Raw genomic sequence first — 22,110 nt, 5'->3', positions numbered from 1 at the left:
AAATGTATTCCTGCTGTGGTCAGGCGTTTGAAAGCCATTGCTTTCAGATTGCTCTCCATTACACTGACCCTAGTCAGGTGGGTCAGCCTGGGCGAGGTCCCACATTTCCATTTCCTTTCTGTAAGGGACAACGGGCAGAGTTATCATTCACCTCTTGACAGGCAGGGAGGAAGACCAGAGAAGAACATCGACATAGAGAAACGAGTTTATTCCAATAGAGAAGCAGCTGAGCCAAGGGCTTGCCACTGGGCCTGGGGTCTGCAGTTACAGAAGCAGCAGGAGGCAGACAAGGAAAGGCACAGCACAGGACCCAGGAAAGCGGACCTTGTGGAGCAAGGCAGTGAGGGAGAGGAAAGCTTTTAGGATTTTGAGACCAGGTACTATGGCACACGTGATAAGTGAGCCCCTCTCCTTTCCTTCTGAGGGCGGGGGAGGCAGCTGAGAAAGGTCAGGCCAGGTGTCACAGGCAGCTCCTTGCATCCCGGTTCTTCTCTAACCCAGTCTACCCCAGGCTCAGGACTCTGTCTCAGCCCAAGGGTCCCACCCAGTTCAGGTTAGCTCTACCACTGTCTTTCTCTCCCCGTTTGTTTGTTTGTTTTTGGAGACAGGGTCTCACTCCTTCGCCCAAGCTGGAGTCCAATGGCACGAACTTGGCTCACAACAACCTTGTGCCTCAGCCTTCCAAGTAGCTGGGATTATAGGTGAGCACCACCATACCTGGCTAATTTTTGTATTTTTTAGTAGAGATGGGGTTCTGCCGTATTACCCAGGCTGGTCTCAAACTCCTGACATTAAGTCATCCGCCCGCCTCAGCCTCCCAAAGCGCTGGGATTACAGGCATGAGTCATTGCGCCCGGCCTCTTTCTTTACTCCTAATCCATGATTTGAGAGACTCAGATCAGCCAGAAAGACTCTCAGGGGTCTGGCGTCCTAAGCTCCGGGTTCTTCTCTTCACAGTGAATTCAAAAAAGCCTCTCTCTCCTGACAGACCCCAAACTTTAAAAAAAAAAAAAGCCTCTGTCTTTTTGCTTTGGCAAAGCCTGGCAGGGGGTTAGAAAGCCACTGATTCCAGGACAAGGCGAGCTTAAGCTCAAGAGACCAGAGATGGGGATGGGAAGAAGGCCTAACGAGGTGGGTAGTTCTAGAAATCAGAAAGAATACTAAATAGGTTAAGTCTGAGTGGTGATAGCCTCACTATCCTGTCTGCCTCGTAGGAGCAGTTCTCTACAAGGCTCTGCCACACACACACCCAAAGTTCAGGGGCTCGGTGGGTACAAAAAGCAAGTGGAAAAGGATAAATACCTAGCGTTCATAGCAGAAGTATGTCCAAGGTTTTGCACAGGGTAATCAAACAATAACTGGCTTCAGACATTTGCAGCCCCAGAAAAATAACTCATAAAAGCTCTCAGCCTTATGAGATGGACATTCCTATACTAACTCCATCTCTTTGTTGTATTGAATTCTGTCTCATGTTTCTTCCCCCCCATCTGTGCAGATGTGCACAGAATCCAAGAGGCAGACACCAGGAGGTCCGGGGACCCGGGTTGGTGAGGCGTGGCAGTCTGGTTGTGGGAGATAACGAGCCCCAGGTGTGGTGAGAGACATGGTGGTGTGGGAAGTTGAGTTGTGTCTGGGGTGGAATTGGGTGGTGGGCAAGGACAGCAGTCAGCAGAGCCTTCAACCCAGCCCACGCAGGCACCCCGTTTTGCTTAGCCTCCCATCTGTGGTCCTGATTTGGCTTTGCTCTTCTTGGGAGGGAAATGAATGAGAATCCTGGCATCGTGGGCGCTCTAGTGAAAACTCCTCCTGGGGAGTAGGATAGCTGCTGAGAAGCAGAGAGGAATGTGGCCAGCTGGGGGAAATGGGACAGCAAGGGTCAGGGTGGTGATTGAAAGGACAGACACCGTAGTCCCCAGCTACCTGGCTTCAAGAACACCCGTTCCCCACACGCCTCTTCTGCTAAGGCAAGGTCTTTCCCTCTGGGGACTGACTGAGACAGCAGTCACTGGCCAGGTTCTTGGTACAGAGGCAGGAAGGGTAGCTCTGAGAAAGGGGCTTTCAGCCTCAGCACTCCGCGCTCCAGGTCGATGCAGCACTGTGGGGTGTAGAGCAGTCATGCCAGGTCACCTCAGCCCGTCACCTGCCTCCCACTTCCCACAGCTTCCACCTGCCTTCTGCTCTCCCCCTTATCCCCATTTCCCTTGACTCCTGTTGGAGGGGGTGACCCAGTTCTCTTGACTTGTCACTGGGTGGTAAGTAAGGAACCTCTAAGGAAGCAAAGGGACAATTGCCAGTCTCTAAGTCACTCTCATCAGAGCCTGGTCCAGGCTTCCACACCTGTGCCTTCTACTGCTTTTTCCCAGTGCTTTGGATCAGGCCCTGAGTGTGGGTGCCTTACCTTGAGAGAAAGCAGAGTCTGCAGGCCCAGGCAGAATTCAGGACTCTCAACATCTACAGGAACCATTTGAAAACAGAAGAGGCTGAGTGTTCCCAGTGGTCATGCTGCCCTCCTCTCAGCCCTCACTCCTTCTCTGCCCACCCCATCCCCAGATCCAAGGGCACTGGCACAGAGAGGAGGGGTGGTCAGAACATCTCTGCGGACTCCTTGTGCTGCAGGGACCGAAAGTCTCTGCCTTTGCCCCACCCTGAAGAGAAAGGTGAGAGGTGAGCACCAGGGCTGTTGCAGAAGCGGGAACTTACCCACCACCTGTGCCGAGCACACCACGGTCTCCTGCCCCAGCTGTAGCTCTAACTGCTCCACCTGGGTTGGGGGCCCAGGGGCCAGGTCCCCAGCTGAGGCTTTTAGGACCTTCTTCTCTAACCTGTGGTTGGGAAGCAAAGGTTATGGCTACCACAGCCCCAGGGGGCTTCACCCCATTAATCAGCAGACGTCCCTCTCTACTATGGGTTCACCTCCCACCCCTGACCTCACGTGGGATCTAAATCCTTGCCTTCTCTGCCAGAGTGTTCTAGCCACTCTTTTGTTAAATAACAGCTTTATTGAGATAAAATATGCAACTGTCGTCACTATCTAATTTGAGAACATTTTCATCAGCCCAAAAAGAAATCCTGTCCCCCATTTGGTTTTTTGGGCCACACTCTTACCCCAGACGGCTGAGACATCCAGCAGAGATCCGATTGTATTGGGTCCCTGTGTCCACGGCCACTCTAAGCAGCAGGTCCTGGCACTAAGAAAGAGGGATTGTGCTGAATCAGTGAGTCCCTAGGAGAACGGGCTGGGAGTGGGTCCTTCAGTTTCCCAGCCCATTGATGATTCCCTTTTAGAAATGAGTGGAGAAAATGAACTGTCTTTAAAACAGGCTTTTATCGGGGCCAGGCGCAGTGGCTCACACCTGTAATGCCAGCACTTTGGGAGGCTGAGGCGGGTGGATCACCTGAGGTTGGGAGTTCGAGACCAGCCTGACCAACATGGTGAAACCCTGCCTCTACTAAAAATACAAAATTAGCTGGGCTTGGTGGCGCATGCCTGTAATCCCAGCTACTCGGGAGGCTGAGGCAGGAGAATCGCTTGAACACAGGAGGCAGAGGTTGTGGTGAGTCAAGATCACACCATTACACGCCAGCCTAGGCAACAAGAGCAAAACTCCATCTCAAAACAAACAAAAAAACCCAAAAAAACAAAAAACTGGTTTTTATGAGACTCATACAATAGGGGCAGAACTCCCAGATAAATCAAAAAAGGAAGTGGGCTAGGTGAGGTGGCTCATGCCTGTAGTTCTAGCACTTTGGAGCCAAGAGGATCACTTGAAGCCAGGAGTTCAAGACCAGCCTAGGCAACACAGCAAGACCCTGTCTCTACAAAAAATAAAACGGAAAAAAAAAGTGGTTATATGTGATGAGTTCATAAGTTTGGGGAAGATCTGCCAAAAATGGAGAAATAGTGATCTATTTAGAGGAATCCTTGGGAGTTCGATGGCCTCCTGGTTCGAAAGCTCCAGGTTAGGAATAGAGGAAGGATGAGAAGACTGGAATCCTGTTAGGAAACTCAGCTATGGGTAACCAAGAAGTTTGCCATTGGAAACAAAGGAAGACAAGTTCACCTACTTTGGGACGTAGACAGACACTTTGATATACACTTGGGTATACACACAGGTCATTTTCTCGTTCCAAACATTCGTTGAGTATCTGCTACAAGATATGTTACTGGAAGGTACATCAATGAGTGCTATTCTTTAGGAGTCTAAAGGAAGTAAAATATAACTCTACTATATGGTAGAAAGTTGTTTTATTTTATTTATTTATTTTTTTTTTGAGACGGAGTCTCGCTCTGTCGCCCAGGCTGGAGTGCAGTGGCACGATCTCGGCTCACTGCAAGCTCCAAGCTCCGCCGCCTCCCGGGTTCACGCCATTCTGCTGCCTCAGCCTCCCAAGAAGCTGGGACTACGGGCACCTGCCACCACGCCCGGCTAATTTTTTTTGTATTTTTAGTAGAGACGGGGTTTCACCATGTTCAACAGGATGGTCTCGATCTCTTGACCTCGTGATCCGCCCGCCTCGGCCTCCCAAAGTGCTGGGATTACAGGCGTGAGCCACCACGCCCGGTGGCAGAAAGCTTTAAGGTCTATAAAAGGAATGTGAATGCCCTGGCCCCATGGCCCACACCTATGTATAATCCAAATACTTTGGGAGGCCAAGGTGGAAGGATTGCTTGAAGCCAGGAGTTCAAGACCAGCCTGACCAATGTGGTGAAACCCCCATCTCTACTAAAAATACAAAAAAAAAAATAGCCAGGTGTGGTGGCGCACACCTGTAATTTCAGCTACTCAGAAGACTGAGCTGGGAGGATTGCTTGAGTCCAGGAGGTTGAGGCTGCAGTGAGCTCTGATCATGCCACTGCACTCCAGCCTGGGTGACAGAGTAAGACCCTGTATCTAAAAAAATAAATAAAAGGACTGGAAAAGTCAGGAAGCGCAGTGGCTCACACCTGTAATCCCAGCACTTTGGGAGGCCAAGGTGGATGGATCTCCTGAGGTCAGGAGTTCCAGACGGCCCTGACCAACCTGGAGAAACCCCGTCTCTACTAAAAATGCAAAACTAGCCAGGCATGGTGGCATTTGCCTGTAATCCCAGCTACTCGGGAGGCTGAGGCAGAAGAATTGCTTGAACCCAGGAGGCGGAGGTTGCGGTGAGCCGAGATCACACCATTGCACTCCAGCCTGGGCAACAAGAGTGAAACTCTGTCTTAAAAAAAAAAAAGGGGGCCGGGCGCAGTGGCTCACACCTGTAATCCCAGCACCAGGAATTTGAGACCAGCCTGACCAACATGGTGAAACCCCGTCTCTACTAAAAATACAAAAATTAGCTGAGCATGGCAGTGCGGGCCTATAATCCCAGCTACTTGGGAGGCTGAGGCAGGAGAATTGGTTGAACCCAGGAGGCAGAGGCTGCAGTGACCCGAGATCATGACACTGCACTCCAGCCTGGGTGACAGAGCAAGACTCCATCTCAAGAAGAAAAAAAAAAAAAATTTAAAAAAGGGATGTGAGTAACATGCCTTAGAGGTTGGGAGGGAGGAAAGGCTGTTTCCTACTGGGGAAATCAGAAAAGGTTTCAAGGAGGAGGTAACATCTGATCTGGGCTTTAAAAGCTTGCAGAATGCGGACCCAGAATGATTGGAGAGCAAGAAGACAGCAATCCAGGTAGAAGCAGCACAGAGCAAAGACGGTGGCCCAGGACCAACGGGAATTTATTGGGAACGTTCAGTAGTGACTGAGTGGTTACATGGTTCCAGAGATTACAGGACCAATGCCTTAGAACACATGAGTTTTTTCCAGAATTACGTTATCCATGCACGCACACCATTCGTCTGTGTAGAGTACACTGAGGAGTACTTAATTTAAGTACTGTATTTTGACCAAGGAAAGTGGGCAGAGTAATGATGGTGACAGATGGAGTTGCACCGAAGAAAGATGGGTTGGGGCAGGGAGGAAGGAGGTAGAGGATCCTGGTTAGGTCCAAGCTAGGGAGAGAGCTGTCCTTTCTCCCTCCTTCCCTCTGCCATCAGGACAGAAAGGAGAGCAGGTGAAGCGAGCGCAGGCAGGGTTGTTAATGAAAGTGTGTCCCTGGGAGGCCTCTCACCTTACAGTTGACCAGAAGAGCTGGAATCTCTGTCCTGCTGGTCTTCCTCCTGATCTCCTGGCCATGAATCAGGGCCTGCACCCGGGGAGACTCCCCCTGAAGCCAGTTCGGGTTTCCCTCTACCAGGCGTCTTTGTATCACACTGTGCGGCTGCTGGCTCCATCACGAAACAATGAAGGTAGGCAGTTCTAAACCCAGGTATCCAGGCTGCTCAGTTACCCCACTTAGATATCCCAGAATGCTCCCCCAACCCCCCCGCCCCAGACCTGAGCCTTATCCTAGGAGTTGACCCTAGGGTCCCAGCAGTCAGATAATGAGAGCAGAGTAAGCCCCAGTATCAAATCATGCCATTTTCCTTGGACACCCATAGATTGCTCAGCAGTGAAGAAATGGGAAGAGGAGAATGGTCCATTCTTGGTTAAACTGACTTAGTAGCTAAAGGGACATTTCAGGAATTAGTATGCTTGGGGGAAATTTTGTCTCAAACTTACATTTTTTTTTAACTAGGAGGTTTTTTTTTTTCTTCCCCTCTGACCTCATCCTTCCCCTCTGACCTCACCCTGGGCTTCGAATCCCAGGGTTGGTGGTGTGATGAAAAACAGTAGAAGCTCTTAAGAACTAGGCCAAGCGTGGTGGCTTACACCTGTAATCCCAGCACTTTGGGAGGCCAAGGTGGGTGGATCACTTGAGATCAGGAGTTCGAGACCAGCCTGGCCAACATGGTGAAACCCTATTTCTACTAAAACTACAGCTGGGCACGGTGGCTCACACCTGTAATCCCAGTACTTTGGGAGGCAGAGATGGGCAGATCACGAGGTCAGGAGCTCAAGACCATCCTGGCTAACACGGTGAAACCTCGTCTCTACTAAAAATACAAAAAAGGCCGGGCGCGGCTGGCTCAAGCCCTTAACCCGCACTTTGGGATGGGCGAGACGGGCGCGATCACGAGTCACGGAGATCAAGACCCATCCTGGCTAACACGGTGTAAACCCCGTCTCTTACTAAAAACAAAACAAACTAGCCGGGCGCCTGTAGTCCCAGGCATCTACTTGGGAGGGCTGAGCAGAGAGAATGGCCGTGAACCCGGAGCGGAGCTGCAGTGAGCTGAGATCCGGCCACAGCACTCCAGCCTGTGGCGACAGAGCGAGATCCGTCTCAAAAAAAAAAACACAAACACAAAATAAAATAGCCGGGCGTAGTGGCGGCGCCTGTATCCTAGCTACTGGACTGAGGCAGGAGAATGGCTGGGAACCCAGGTGCGCGGAGCTTGCAGTGAGCGAGATCGCGCCCACCGCGCCTCCGCCCTGGTGCGACCTGAGCAAGATTCCATCTCAAAAAAAAAAAAAAAAAAATACAAAAATAGCTGGGTGTGGTGGCACGGCCTGTCGTCCCAGCTACTTGGAGGCTGAAGTGTGTGATCAACTGAACCCGGAAGCAGAGCCGTTGCAGTGGCAAGATCATACCACTGCACTCCTGTCTCCCGTGAACAGAGCAAGATGATCTCAAAAAAAAACAAAACAAACAAACAAAAAACTCTTAAGAACTAGGATGCTGGAGTCATCTTCTGACTGTCCTCATCTACAGCCCACCTCCCAATTGCCATCCAGTCACTCCAGATTCTGCAGATTTTGCCTCCTGTGATAGAATCATCTGTCCCTTCCTTTCCTTCTCCTCTCTTCTTCTTCTTTTTCTTTTATTTGCCTTCTGTCTTCAAGCGCGGTATCTTGCTAAGTCCCAGACTGAGACTCTAATTCCTTGGCTCAAGGCATTCTCTAGCCTCAGCCTCGCCAAGCCAGCCCAGGACCACAGCGTATGCCACAGCACCTGGCCTCCCATCCTTCTCTTTCTGTACTGCGTGTGTTCCACACTTCCGCAGCTCTCTTGGATCTCAAACCCCTTCTTAAGTTCATAACCTGCTCTCAGACCTGTTACCTTCAACATACATCTCCTGGAGTTTCAGACTGAAGCCTAAAAACCTTGCTACTCAAAACATGGTCCTCAGATCAGCAACTTTAACATCCATTTCGAAGGCCTCTTAAAAATGCAGACTCTAGTACCTACTGATCAGTTTCATTGTGACAAGTCCCCCAGCGTGATCATGTGCAGGTTAAAGTACTTTGGCAAGCACCAAAGTAACATGAAACTAACCATGTACTCTCTTATTTAAATGCATCAGACCCTCCTACCCCACATTGCTTGCCATACTAGAGCTCAGGCTTTTTTTTTTTTTTTTTTTCTTTTTGGCGGCAGCTCTCGCATCTGTCGGCCAGGCTGGGAGCGCAGGGCCAGACTCAGCTCACTTCACTGCAAACTCCACCTCCCAGGTTTACGCCATTCTCCAGCCTCAGTCTCAGCCTCCCGAGTAGCTGGGACTACAGGCGCCCGCCACCTCGCCCGGCTAGTTTTTTGTATTTTTTAGTAGAGACAGGGTTTCACCGTGTTAGCCAGGATGGTCTCGATCTCCTGACCTCGTGATCCACCCATCTCGGCCTCCCAAAGTGCTGGGATTACAGGCTTGAGCCGCCGCGCCCGGCCGAGCTCAAGCTTTTGAAGGTGATCCACAGCTCAGATGACGGGGCCATGCCTCCTTCCCTGCCACTCTGTTTATGGGCCCCAGAAGCACCACTCCTACCAGGCTGCTTTTTGCCTCCATGCCTTCACTCCTCTCTCCTCTTTTCCTGAAACTCCTCTTCCCCACTCTTCTTGAGACTAGACTGAATAACTGATTTAACACACTTTATTTGAGAGAGAGGTTGCATCTTAAGTTTGGGATTCTGTGTACATCTTATAATGCAGGATGTACCTTCTCCAGGGTACCCTCTCTGAGCTCTTCATGCTTCTCTCTCCATGCACCCCAAGCTGGGGTCCCTTGTCTTAGCTCCCTTTGCCATGCTTCTCACAAATGTTATGTATGCATTTTACTCTCCCATTAGCCTGGAAAGCCCCTGAGTCTACCTCACTCATTTTTGTATCCCAGGGCATGGCTCAGCATCTAGTAGGCACTCAATAAATGCTTGCTGCAGACTGACTCTCTCCCAGGCTCTACGCACCTCTCCACCTGCCCTCTCTCCTTGGGAGCCTGGGATTGTTTTTCTGCCCTTAGATTAATGAGGCCCTTGGGGTTGCTCCTGGCAGCGAAACTGCCAGCAGGAGACCCAGTGCTGGGAAAAGTTCAGCGGGCTCTGGGACTGGCTGGAGAGACTGGCCCTGCACTTCCCATCTTCCACCTTCCCACGATGGACACAGGCTTCAGGCCCCTCCCACTGTTGTGCAGTTTGCTCCACAGCCATCCCAGGGAGGGAGACAATGGGGTCTCCCCTACCTGTCGTGCCTTTGCTCCCAAAGCCACAGGAGGTAACTGCTAGAGATCAGTTGGGGACATCCTAGGCAGAGGGGAGAGGTGAAAAGCCCAGGACTTTCTCGTCAGAAGGCGGGACCTGCCACTCTGGGATGGCAATGTCAGTAGAGCACCTTCTCCTGGGGCCGAACAGATGTAGGATGGTCCCCAATAGGTTCTAGCCGTTGAGAACCAGGGAACCCACGTCCCTGCTCCATTCCCGTTTTTCAGCTATGCTTGCTGCCACTGCAAGGAGGAATAAGCCACTGGCAGTTCCTTGAATTGAAGTCTCAGTGCAATCCCTTTTCCTTGTTGGGAGCTAGGGAATTGCCAGGCCTCTGGGCTGTGGCCCTGGTGTGGGCAACCCAGGCTGAGATGAGTCTGGAAAGGTAGAGCTAAGCAGAGAAAGGTAACAAGGTGGTGCACTGGCCTTCAGCTTCCCTGGGAGTAGCAGTTGGTGGAGTGCAGGCCGGCAGATACGCTTCCAACCTCTCCGTACAGGCCTGGTTGAGTACCTCTTCTCAAACTAGGAGAGGGGACTGGGAACCAAGTGCTCCCAAGCCTTTCCACAAAGGATTTCCTCTCTCCCATGGGTCAGAGGACAGGAATATTTCTCAGACTAAATGGAATAATAGCTGGAGGAATAATCATAGCATTTAGATAGCGCCTGCTATTACGCACTGTTCTAAGTGCTTTAAATATATCAGCTCTAACAACTCTCCCAACAAACCTATGATTGCTTTTATTCTCATTTAACAGATGAAGAAACTGAGGCACAGAGACATAAAGTCAATTGCCCAAGTTAGTAAGTGGCAGAGCCAGGATCTGATCCCAAGCGAAGTGGCTCCGTGGCCCCGCTTGTCAGCACTCAGAGAGGAATGCCTGGATCTGCAGTTGTCCCCCGCCCACTCACATCCTTACTGTTACTCCCCTGCCCATTCCTCTGAGGCCAAAGCTGCTGCAGACGGATGGGAGGAGAGGAGCCTGGAAGGTCTATTCCACTTAGGAGTGGGGGGAGCAGCGTTCAAGGTGGCCAGGGGCCCCTGGCAAGAGCCACACACAAGCCCGATGCCCGGGGAAGGATGGAGACCCCCAGTGCTTTGATTCTGAGGAGAAAGGACAAATGGATAGACAGCCCTGGGGGAGAGAACCTGTGGTTCAGGGGGGCAGGAAGTCACAACCCTAAACTGGCCAGTCCTCTGGGCCCTCCCATTTTTAAGTGACCACTCTAGAAGGTTCCTGTGTTCCTGGAAGCCCCCACTCCTAAACAGCCTAGCTCCTCACCACCCTCAAGTTTTGGGCCATTAGAGGGAAAAGGCAGGGAAGCTAAGCAGTGAGAATAGGACCCCTCAGAGCCACCAAACCATGGTAACATCCGCAGTGAAGAGCCTCAAGTTGACAGGATGACCTCTCCCCATCTCAGCAAGGGAGCGGGACCTGAAAGCTGAGGGTCTGCACTTTCTGGTCTTGCCTCTCCTGCTCAGGATCTGAGAAGTGGAAGGAAAGGGCCAGGGGACGCTGGCGGGGGAGGGGGGACGCCTCACCAAATCCTTGGAGGTGCCGAGCCTCTTGAGGCTGTCCAGCGGGAGCAGGTCGGCCGAGTCCTTGTGCAGGAACCGGGTGGCCTGTTTGAGCCGGCGCTGCTGGCTCAGGTGGGCTCGGTCTCGAAGCTGTGCCTCCTGCCCCCTGGTCCTGGCTTCTCCCTCATCTCTCCTGGCTTCCTGCTTGGTGCTCATGGCCCCTGCTGGAGGAGTGGGCCGGGAGCTGCTCAGGGGGCGTCACCGAGTCCTCTCTGCTTCTTCCTGCCTGTCTCCGTCCTGTGCTGCAGCTCTCCTTCCAACAGGAGGGTCCCCGCGGGAGGGAAAGAGGAAAGAAATAAATAATGTTCAGGAGCAGCCGCGTCGTCTCCAATTTCCCGAGATTGCTGTAGAGGGAGTGAGACTCCGGCTGGAAAAACCCAGTCCTAGAAGAGAGGGAGGGTTGGCAGGGCCCACAGCTGGCTGACTTGGCCGCGTCCCCAACGCTGGGGTCCTGTTCAGAGCGGGCGGTGGATGGGGCGTGTGTGTGTGTGTGTGTGTGTGTGTGTGAGAGAGAGAGAGAGAGAGAGAGAGAGAGGAGAGAGAGACAGTGATGTAAACTGTCAGGGTGCCTGTGCCAGGTGGTTTGCAAGGAAGCGCCTGTCACTGTGTGGGGGCAGCAGCCCTAGTGCCCCTCCCAGCGTGTGTGGCCCCTGCCCTCCTCTGCACCCCTCCCAGGCTTCCCAGGGCCACCCAGCTGTTTCCTCTGCCTGAGTTCTCTGCAGCCCAGGGCTGGCGTGCAGGCCGATAACTGGATTCAGATCAGAGAGGGGCAGCATGAGAGTGGCCTTCCCTCCTCCCATCCCCCCAGCTTTACCTCCTTAGGTCTCTTCCCTCCCGCCTAGCAGATGTTAGAGTCTTTAACTAATTTACTCTGGATTCTGGGTTCCAGGGAATGGCAGGAACACCTCTGAATCTTCCCACGAGTAGAAATGGTCCCTGGCATCTCAGTCTCCTTCGTATGACTCTCCTCAAGTCCTGGCTCTTTAAAAAATGTTACATTTCAAGCCTGTAATTCCAGCTCTTTGGGAGGCCGAGACGGGTGGATCACAAGGTCAGGAGATCGAGACCATCCTGGCTAACCCGGTGAAACCCCGTCTCTACTAAAATACAAAAAACCAGCCAGGTGAGGTGGCGGGCGCCTATAGTTCGGAAGGCTGAGGCAGGGAGAATGGCGTTGAACTGAAGGCGGAGCTTGCAGTGAGCTGAGACTCAGCCCACTGCATCTCCAGGCCTGGGCGCAGAGCAAGACTCCGTCTCAAATATATATATATATATATATACGAAGTTATAACGGGCCAGCGCGTGGCTCAAGCCTGTAATCCCAGCGCTTTGGGAGGCCGACCGGGCGGATCACGAGGTCAGAAGATCGAGACCATCCTGGCTAACATGGTGAACCCCATCTCTATAAAAAATACAAAAACTAGCCGGGTGAAGGTGGCGGGCGCCTGTAGTCCCTACTCAGAGAGGCTGAGCGGAGAAATGGCGTAAACCGGGAGGCGGAGCATGCTGAGCTGAGATCCGGCCACAGACCTCCAGCCGGGCGACAGAGCGAGACTCCTCTCAAAAAAAAAAAAAAAAAGAAGAAGAAGTTGTAACGAATAAGATAACCAGTACTCTTTACTGATCACCAGTTTAAAAAGTAAGCTGTTGAAACTCCCTGTGCACTTCCACTTCCGCCTGCTGAAATCGCTACTTATCAGGCCCATACTTCTTTATATTCTTTATGCAAATACTTCCATATGCATTCTAAGCAATATATCATTGGTTTCGTCCTACGCACTGTATTTATTCTTCTGCAGTCTGCTCTTTTTTGCTCAGTATTTGTTAGTGAGATTCATCCATACGATATGCCTAGCTCTAGTTAAGTGGCTTCACCTGCTGTGTAACATAGTATCCACTAGATGCATGCATGACATTGAGGAAATGGAGGTTATTTTTCATTTTTAGGTCTAACAAACAATGCTGCTATGAGTATTTTTGCACACATCTCCTGGGGCACCTGTGTCGGCATTTCTCTAGAGTATACACCTACACCTAGGAGTGGAATTGCTGGGGCATCCCATATACAAGCTTTGCCTTTTTGGCATATTGCCAGAGTGTTTTTACCGGTGCACACTCAGACAGCTGCACACGGGGGCTCCTGAGGTTCCACATCCTCTCCAGCCCTTGGTATCAGACTTGTTCTAGCCCTGGCTTATCAGTAGATTTTTCTCTCCAGCCTTTCCTCTTCACCATCAGAGAAATGCATTGGCCAAGCACCTGTTTACCTGTGTTGGACTCTCACAGGATGATTACCCCACCTGAGCCCGGCTCCCTAAGGGTGCAGTCCGACCCAGACAGCTCCGAGGCACGTGCACATTCGGGCAAACCAGATGTCTACTGAGCTTCTAGGAACCAAGCCTCTTCGAGACGCTGTCACAACCACTGCAGTTATATGAAGAAATATTGCATTCTAATCCCCATTTAGAGGGAAGGAAAGTGGTATGGTTGAATTGTTTCCTTCACCACCCAAATGTACTCCTAACCCCTAGTACCTCAGAATGTGACCTCATTTGGAGATGGGGCCTTTACAGACATGGTGAAGTTAAGATGAGGTCATTAGGATGAGCCTACTCCCATGTGACTGCGCTCTTACTAAAAGGAGGAAATTGTGGCCGGGCGCGGTGGCTCAAGCCTGTAATCCCAGCACTTTGGGAGGCCGAGACGGGCAGATCACGAGGTCAGGAGATCGAGACCATCCTGGCGAACACGATGAAACCCCGTCTCTACTAAAAAATACAAAAAACTAGCCGGGCGAGCTGGCGGGCAGAGCTGAGATCTGGCCACTGCACTCCAGCCTGGGCGACAGAGCGAGACTCCATCTCAAAAAAAATAAAAAAAATAAAAGGAGGAAATTGGACACAGAGAAATGCACACGGGGAGAACGCCATGTGAAGGCTGAGATCGGGATGATGCATCTGCAATTCAGGGAGCACCTGAGATGATCAGCAAACCCCCAGAAGCCAGGGGAGAGGGGTGGAGCGGACCCTACCTTACAGCTGTCAGAAGGAACCCGCCCTGCAGCAGCTTCCTGTTGGTTGTCGGGCCTTGCCCATGACACCTCAGTTTCCTCCCCTTATCATTTTTTTGACCTAACAGTTAGAGAATTAAAAAAAAAAAAAATTAGCCAGGCACAGTGGCTCATGCCTGTAATCCCAGCACTTTGGGAGGCCGAGGTAGGTGGATCACTTGAGGTCAGGAGTTCGAGACCAGCCTGGCCAATGTAGTGAAACCCTTTCTGTACTAAAAATACAAAACTTAGCCAGGCATAGTGTCGCATGCCTGTAATCCCAGCTACTCAGGCGGCTGAAGTGGGGGAATCGCTTGAACCTGAAAGGCAGAGGTTACAGTGAGCCAAGATCATGCCACTGCACTCCAGCCTAAGTGACAGGGTGAAATTCCGGCTCAAAAAAAAAATTAATCAACAAGGAATAACTCCATTGGTCTCTAATAATGAGACAGAGGGGGAAGAAACTTCATCCAACTACTCAGGAAGATTAAGCCATTCTGAACTGTTAGAAGTAGAAGTGAGCGTGTTCTCATCCAAGACATTTGGAAAATGTCTGTTACTCTCTGAAGTAAATGGATCTGAATTCAGAAATTCTGAGAGAAAAAATGAAAGTGTGAAATATGGCTCCTTCACTGCGTTGGTTCTTCTCTGAATGAAGTTTCTTTTCATTCAGAAAAATATTTATTGAGCATCTACTACGTACTGGACACTGAGCTAGGCCCTGGGTGTACAGTGGAGAGCCAGATGAGGTCCCTGCCCTCATGGAGTTCACATTCTAATGGAGAAGGTAGATAATGAACAACTAAATTTATAACCTCAGGTGGTAGTAAGTGCTGAAGAAAATACACCGTGGAATAGTATGGAGCCATAAAAAATAACAAAATCGTGTCCTCTGCAGCAACACGGAGGCAGCTGGAGGACATTATCCTAAGTAAATTAACACAAAAACAGAAAACCGAATATAGCATGTTTTCACTTATAAGCGGGAGCTAAACAGTGAGTACAAATGGACACAAAGATGAGAACAATAGACACTGCGGACTCCAAAAGCAGGGAAGGAAAGAGAGGAGTTGGGGCCAAAAAACTTCCTGTTGGGTACTGTGTTCACTCTCTGAGTGACAGGATCAATAGAAGCCCGAACCTCAGCACTGTGCAATGTACCCTTCTAACAAACCTGCACACGTACCCCCTGAATCTAAAAAACATGCCAAGATCGACCAGGTTCATGAGTAGGAAGGTTTAATATCATAGAGATGGCCGGGCACGGTGGCTCACGCCTATAATCCCAGCACTTTGGGAGGCCAAGGCGGGTGGATCACCGGAGGCCAGAAGTTCGAGACCAGCCTGGCCAACGTGGTGAAATCCCGTCTCTCCTAAAAATAAGAAAAAAAATTAGCCGGGCGTGGTGGCTCATGCCTGTACTCCCAGCCACTCGGGAGATTGATGCATAAGAATCGCTTGAACCCAGGAGGTGGATCAAGTTGAAGTGAGCTGAGATCGCGTCACTGCACTCCAGCCTGGGAGACAGAGTGAGACTCTGTCTCAAAAAATAAAAAATAAAAATAAGAATGTAATTTCTTCCCCAATTTGTCCATAAACTCAATATAATTCTAAATAAAATCCAAATATGATTTTTTTTGTAGAAAAAGGGAAAAAAAGGAGGGTAAGAAGAGAAAGTGATGGAGTTGAGCTGGGCAGAGTGGCTCTTTAAGAAGTAATGACATTTACACATAGGTCGTTATGGGGAGGGCCATGTAGACACCTGGAGGGTTGCCACAGACAGAGGGGAGAGTGCAGGTAAGACAGAGTAGCCTGGGACTGTCCTACTTATGTCCCCAAACCCGCCTGGGGCAAAGGGGTGGACTGGCCTTTCTCCATCCCCTCTGTCAGGCCCGGCTCCTCCTACGGCCAGTCGTTCACACCTGCCAGACAACAGACTGACTGCAGCGCAGAGCATTGTCTCCTGCTGTGGAGAGGATAGGGCTAACTTGTCTACAGCAAGACCAAGCCCTCGTCCTGGATCCCCGTGCTCCATCACCCTGGCACAGTGCTCAAGTCACTGAATCTGATGGGCTGCCAGAGCCTGGGTTCCCTCTGCAGAACAGAGAACACGGAGTACCACTGAGTGCATTCTCAGACTTGCCAGAGGGCCCTGGTGTTTTTAGTATTTTCAGCAATGATGAAGGGGCTGAGAGAGAAGGGGTCAAAAAGGAAGGTTTCCTTGGGCTTCCAGCTTTATAAGCCCTCAGGCACAAAGGCCTCCTAAAACACTTTCTGTCTTTAGGTAAAACCAGACCAACCTTGCATTTATCACTGGGTGTCAGACAATTATTGGTGATCCTAAACTCATGCTGTCTGACAAGTAACTACTAGTCATATATAGCTGTTGAGCTCTTGAGATGTGGCCAGTCTGAACTAAGATATGCTGCAAGTATAAACCACACACTGGATTTTGAAAACAATACAAAAAACTACGTGAAACATCGCATGAATTATTTTGTAATTGATTGCATTACTTTGTGTGTGTATATATATAATATATAGCCCTGTGTGTAATATCCAGTCACTCAGTATACTTACGGCGCCCTATATACTCTACCTCACTATCAGCTTTTCTCTTTTTTTTCTTTTTTTCTTTTTTTTTTTTTTTTTTTTTTTTTGGAGACAGAGTCTCGCCCTGTCGCCCAGGCTGGGGGGGGGGGGGGGGCTCTCAGCTCACTGCAACCTCTGCCTCCTGGGTTCAAGCGATTCTCCTGCGTCAGCCTCCTGAGTGGCTGGGAATACAGGCATGTGCCACCACGCCTGGCTAATTTTTGTATTCTCAGTAGAGACGGGATTTCATCATGTTGGCCAGGATAGTCTTGATCTCCTGACCTCGTGATCCACCCACTTCAGCCTCCCAAAGTGCTGGGATTACAGGTGTGAGCCACTGTGCCTGGCCCCATATTGGTAATAGTTTTGATCTATTGGGTTAAGTAAAATACATAAAAATAATATAATATTAATAACAATGTAATAATAAAAATTAATTTCACTTTTTTTTTTTTTTTTTTTTTTTTTTTTGAGACGTAGTCTTGCTCTGTTGCCCAGGCTGGAGTGCTGTGGCACGATCTGGGCTCACTGCAACCTCCGCCTCCCCGATTCAAGCAATTCTCCTGCCTCAGCCTCCCAAGTGGCTGGGATTACGGGCACGTGCCACCACGCCCGGCTAATTAGTAGAGACGGGGTTTCACCGTATTAGCCAGGATGGTCTTGATCTCCTGACCTCCTGATCCGCCTGCTTCGGCCTCCCAAAGTGCTGGGATTACAGGTGTGAGCCACCGCGCCAGCCTTGTTTTCTTTCTAAAAGAAAAGAAAGAAATGTTTTAGGCTGGGTGTAGTGGCTCACACCTGTAATCCCAGCACTTTGGGAGGCAGGAGGATTACCTGAGGCCAGGAGTTTAAGACCAGTGTGGGCAGCATAGTGAGATCTCATCTCCACAAAAATAAAATTCAGCCAGGCATGGTGACATGCGCCAGTAGTTCCAGCTACTTGGGAGGCTGAGGCAGGAGAATTGCTTGAGCCCAGGAGGTAGAGACTACAGTGAGCCGAGATCGTGCCTCTGCACTCCAGCCTGGGTTACAGAGTGAGACCCTGTCTCAAAACAAACAAAAAATGTTTATTATAGATGTTGCCCCATTATCTTTCTGTTGGAGAGCCCTGATCTAAATAGACTCCACAGCTCCTTTCCTCTATCCTGAGAGAATCTCAATTCTATCAGAACATTCTTTTTTAAATCTAAGTCCTGGTGGCTGTATTCAAAGTTCAACCCCTCTTCTCCAAGCCTAGCAGAGATGGAGATGAACTGTATCCCACCTTCCTTGTCACAGCCGTTCATGCCTTCAAAGATCTTTCCATCTTTTCAACATTCTTTCCTCAAGGCTGAATAGTGCCAATTCTTGTCTCTGCTGGTAGGGATGGAGAGGAGAGCTCCTCCGGCCCCGTGAAATCACCCAGTCCAGTGCCCTGCCACATAAGGAAATTCTCGGAATATTCTTTATAGAATGGGTTATTCAGAGCTAGACAAACAGCTCTCTTGAACCCTTGGAGGGTTAAGGGCAGCCAGTTCTATTTCAGGCTTTCTCCTCTGGGCCTGTCAGATATGCTGAAGACAGGAATGAGGTTGTTTTCCAGAGTTCTCCTGTCCAGTAAAGGCCCCAGGCACCCCTTGCTGCCAGGAGAGCACACCTTCCCACTGCCATCCCAAAGAGGTGGATCTTCCAAAGGCTACCAGACAAGGACATTTTATATTTCTGACACTAGGATGATTTTCCTATTTCATGGATGGCAAAACCAAGGCACGAAGAGGTCAAGTGCTTTGGCTCTGTTGATGAAAGCAGCCTGAGCATGGCATGGTGAACTCAGAGGAGCCTGGTCAAGAGTTCCAACTCATGGCTGAGCACAGTGGCTCATGCCTGTAATCTCAGCACTTTGGGATGCAGAGGTGGGTGGATCACCTGAGGTCAGGAGTTCAAGACCAACCTGGCCAACATGGCGAAAACCCGTCTCTACTAAAAATACAAAAATTAGGTGGGCATGGTGGTGTGGGCCTATAGTCCCAGCTACTCAGGAAGCTGAGGCAGACACCTGGGAGGTGGAGGTTGCAGTGAGCTGAGATTGTGCCACTGCACTCCAACCTGGGTGACAGAGCGAGACTCCATCTCAAACAAAAAAAAGAGTTCCAACTCTGTCCTTATACTAGCCAGGTGACCTTGGGTGAAGTGCTTAATCTTCTGGCATTTGCTTCTTCATCTGTAAAAATGAAATAACACATAATCTGTAGAGTTGGTGTGAAGTTTAAATGAGGCAGAATAGCAAAAAATAGTAAACTAGGCTAGGCACGGTGGCTCACGCCTGTAATCCCAGGACTTTGGGAGGCTAAAGAGGGAGGACCTCTTGAGCCCAGGAGTTCAGCCTGGGCAACATGGCAAAACCTTATCTCTACTAAAAATACAAAAAAATAGCCAGCCGTGGTGGCACACACCTGTGGTCCCAGCTACTTGGGAGGCTGAAGTGGGAGGACTGCTTAAGCCTGGGAGATAGTGGTTGCAATGAGCCAAGATCACACAACTACACTCCAGCCTGGGTGACAGAGTGAGACCCTGTCTCAAAAAAGTAAAATAAGGCCAGGCCTTATTTTACCTGTAATCGCAGCACTTTGGGAGGCTGAGGTGGGCGGATCACATGAGGTCAGGAGTTCGACACCAGCCTGCCCAATGTGACGAAACCCCGTCTCTACTAAAAATACAAAAATTAGCTGGACATGGTGGTGTGCACTTGTAATCCAAGCTACTTGGGAAGCTGAGACAGGAGAATCACCTGAACCAAGGAGGCAGATGTTGCAGTGAGCCAATATCACACCACTGCACTCCAGCCTGGACAGCAGAGCAAGATCCTGTCTCAAAAAAATAATAATAAATAATAATAAATTATATGCTTCAATTTACTATCTCCAAGATGGAAATCATACAGGACCTACCTTCAGCACTCCTGTACCTCCCTCTTTGTTTATCTTTTTTTATTTCCTGTTCCATTCCTCTGTATTTTTTCCCTCCTCCCTGCCTAAGCTGTGGGCCTGCACTTGGCACCCTTGGACACAACCTCCCCTTTCTCGTGATACTCAGACTAAAGAAGTCACTGACTATTGTTTGGGAACCATGTCATGATACCTAGTGTCAGTGTTCAGTAAACACCCAGTAAACATAAGGGTAGTCTAAGGGAAGCCACACATCGAAATTCCCACCTTGGAATTTGGACGATGGCAAGATACAGCAACATTCTTTACAAGCATGGAGGCATTCATGAGGCTCTGCCCTGGGACTGACAGAGAATGAATTGGCTTGGGACTAACATGAGTGGAGCAACCATGTGAATAGCCACAGGAACTGCTAACTGTAATGGCAAGTAGGCAGCAGCCGCTATTTACACTGTGTAATGAAAAAAGCAAATGTGTGCGGCTCAGTGGCAGCACAACTAAGGACAGGGCTCAGTGCTGGAAAAAAGGCATGAGGACAAGGGGCTCCTAGCAAGTGAGGCAGCGATGAGTAGAAATGAAGGCCGGAGGGTCCTAGGGAAGGTGGAAGGTAAGTTGGGAGCTGGCAGGGGGGATCTTGGCTCAGATTTGTCGTCTCAAGGAGCAGCTATGGGGCTTTTTGAGGCATGGTAATTAGATGAGACAATCCTGGCAGAGCATGACTGGCAACGTGGGTGGCCCTGTATGATCCCCCAGGGGTTCCCAGTCCCCACAGCTTCCAGACTCCCTGGCCTCAGCCATTCCTCAAGCTCCCAGCAGCTCAGGAACTTGCGTCAGCAACATAGGTCATGACGCCAAGATCAGGCTTGGAAAGGAGGGGGTGGAGGGAGGGGAGTTGTTGCTGGGAAGGCGTCCTTTGCTGGGATTAACTATTGTCCATGAAGCTGATGGCGTTCGGCAGGGCACAGGGTGTCCTGGGGAGTGAAGGATGTAGGGAAAGGGGTGTCCATGCCTTCACCCCTGCCTCCCCCTCAGAGCTGCACTCCAGCTGTGGTGAAAGAGTAGATCTTCAGGCAGATGCAGAGATCCCCCCACCCCACCCCACCAAAGGCTTTCAGGACCTCTAGGTTCATTCGTTTGTGGGAATGGAGTAAGGAGGTTGTTCTTGGTTGCCAGCCAAGTGTATGTAGGCTGAGCTGGGGTTTCTTTTCTTTTCTTTTCTTTTCTTTCTTTTTTCTTTTTCTTTCTTTCTCTCTCTCTCTCTCTCTTTCTTTCTTTCTTTCTTTCTTTCCTTCTCTTTCTTTCTTTCTTTCGTTCTTTCTTTTTCTTTTTTGAGTTTGAGTCTCACTATATTCCCCAGGCTGGTTTGGAAATCTTGGGCTCAAGCGATCCTCCTGCCTCAGCCTCCCAAGTACCTGGGACTACAGGTGCGCACCACTGCACCTGCCTGGCTGCGGGTTGCCTCGTTAGGGTCTCCAGGCCCGGAAGGTCGCATGCTTGCTGTTGCTGCCCCGCAGAGCCCCATGGCCTGCTGGAGCTAGGGGGCGCCAGAAGCCTTGCTTCTGTGTCTCTGGCCCATAAACAAGAGGGCCTGGGTACTGCTGCAGAGCAGAGGCTGCTCTCTGGGGGCTGGAAGGTGGTGGGGTGGGCTGAAGTCCCGACTTGAGGCTGGGAGCTTCTGGGTGGGCAGAGTCTGCCGGGGCAGGAGCCTGTGTGAGTGCAGCTTCCTTTCTGCTCACCCCTAGCTTAAGGCCAGAGAGAAGGCAGCTTGTTTTCAAGAATCCCAATAGCTTTCTTCCTCCCACTCCCTAAATCTTCTTGCCAACCCCCTAACCATGCCCAGGGCCTCTCATTGTAAGGTGGCAAGTAGCCCAAGAAGCAGATGACAGCACAGGCCTTGCAGTCCCGGCTCCGGCAGACCCCTCCCGTCCTCCCGTCCTCTCACCGGGAGGCTGCCTGGCTTCGTGGTCCGGAGCAACTCGCTTCTCTATGAGCTTCAGTGGGCCCATCTGAAGTCTGAGGTCGTTAGGCGTGTGTTCGAATGGCCTGCCCAGCTTTGACATTTTTGGATCCTATGTAAAGGGAACCACTCCTTTCTACACTCATTCCTCATTCAGAGTGAGGAGAATGGGTAAATTCCCAGAGCCCCAGCATTCCCGTGCAGAACTCAGGAAATGCTCCTTCAACCCTCAGTTCTGCTCTCACACACCCCATCCCACATACACTCACATACGCCGTGGAGACAGGGGCAAAGAGAAGGACCATGTAAGAGAATTATGGACGTGGTGTTAGAAGGAAACTCTCTACAAGAGTTCGACGTATTATATCATTTTTAATTTAGATGAAATTCACATAACCCAAAATTTACCATTTTAAAGTGTACAGTTCAGTGACTTTTCGTGTATTCACAATGTCGTGCAACCACTACCCCTATCTAGTTCCAAAATATTTTCAATTCTCCCCTCCTTCAGCATCTGGGAAGCATCCATTCACCTTCTAGCTCTGTGGCTTTGCATGTTCTGGACACTTCAT

General features: G+C 50.3%; 1 protein-coding gene across 3 annotated transcripts; it reads right to left on the bottom strand.

The window, feature by feature from the left end:
* Positions 1-191: 191 nt before the first annotated feature.
* Positions 192-11,537, bottom strand: NRIP2 (nuclear receptor interacting protein 2). 3 transcript variants are annotated; one of them, XM_017863069.1, is made up of 6 exons: positions 10,981-11,537; positions 6,100-6,252; positions 3,106-3,188; positions 2,701-2,822; positions 2,399-2,451; positions 192-2,095 (listed from the first exon to the last, which is right to left on the bottom strand). In XM_017863069.1, the coding sequence occupies exons 1-6, from the start codon at positions 11,170-11,172 to the stop codon at positions 2,003-2,005; spliced, it is 696 nt and encodes a 231-aa protein (XP_017718558.1). In that variant the 5' UTR covers positions 11,173-11,537; the 3' UTR covers positions 192-2,002. The 3 variants fall into 3 exon arrangements, 2 of the variants coding, with proteins under 2 accessions (XP_017718558.1, XP_017718545.1); XR_001883572.1 differs by having other exon boundaries at positions 2,045-2,095; positions 2,399-2,822; XM_017863056.1 differs by having other exon boundaries at positions 791-2,822.
* Between the last annotated feature and the right edge of the window lie 10,573 nt (positions 11,538-22,110).

The sequence above is a fragment of the Rhinopithecus bieti genome, unplaced genomic scaffold, assembly GCF_001698545.2.
Source record: "Rhinopithecus bieti isolate Rb0 unplaced genomic scaffold, ASM169854v2 scaffold_2654, whole genome shotgun sequence".
NCBI lineage: Eukaryota > Metazoa > Chordata > Mammalia > Primates > Cercopithecidae > Rhinopithecus > Rhinopithecus bieti.
Note: the sequence above shows the minus strand (reverse complement) of the source record. Positions and strands in the feature narration are given on the sequence as shown.

Bases quoted from the DNA above. Each gene is read 5' to 3' on its own strand.
- NRIP2 (XM_017863056.1), bottom strand. From the start codon at position 11,172: ATGAGCACCAAGCAGGAAGCCAGGAGAGATGAGGGAGAAGCCAGGACC. The intron at 6,253-10,980 runs GTGAGGCGTCCC...TGATGGAGCCAG, and splicing joins TCGGCACCTCCAAGGATTTG to CAGCCGCACAGTGTGATACA. The intron at 2,823-3,105 runs GTAAGAGTGTGG...TCCCAACCACAG, and splicing joins GGATGTCTCAGCCGTCTGGG to GTTAGAGAAGAAGGTCCTAA.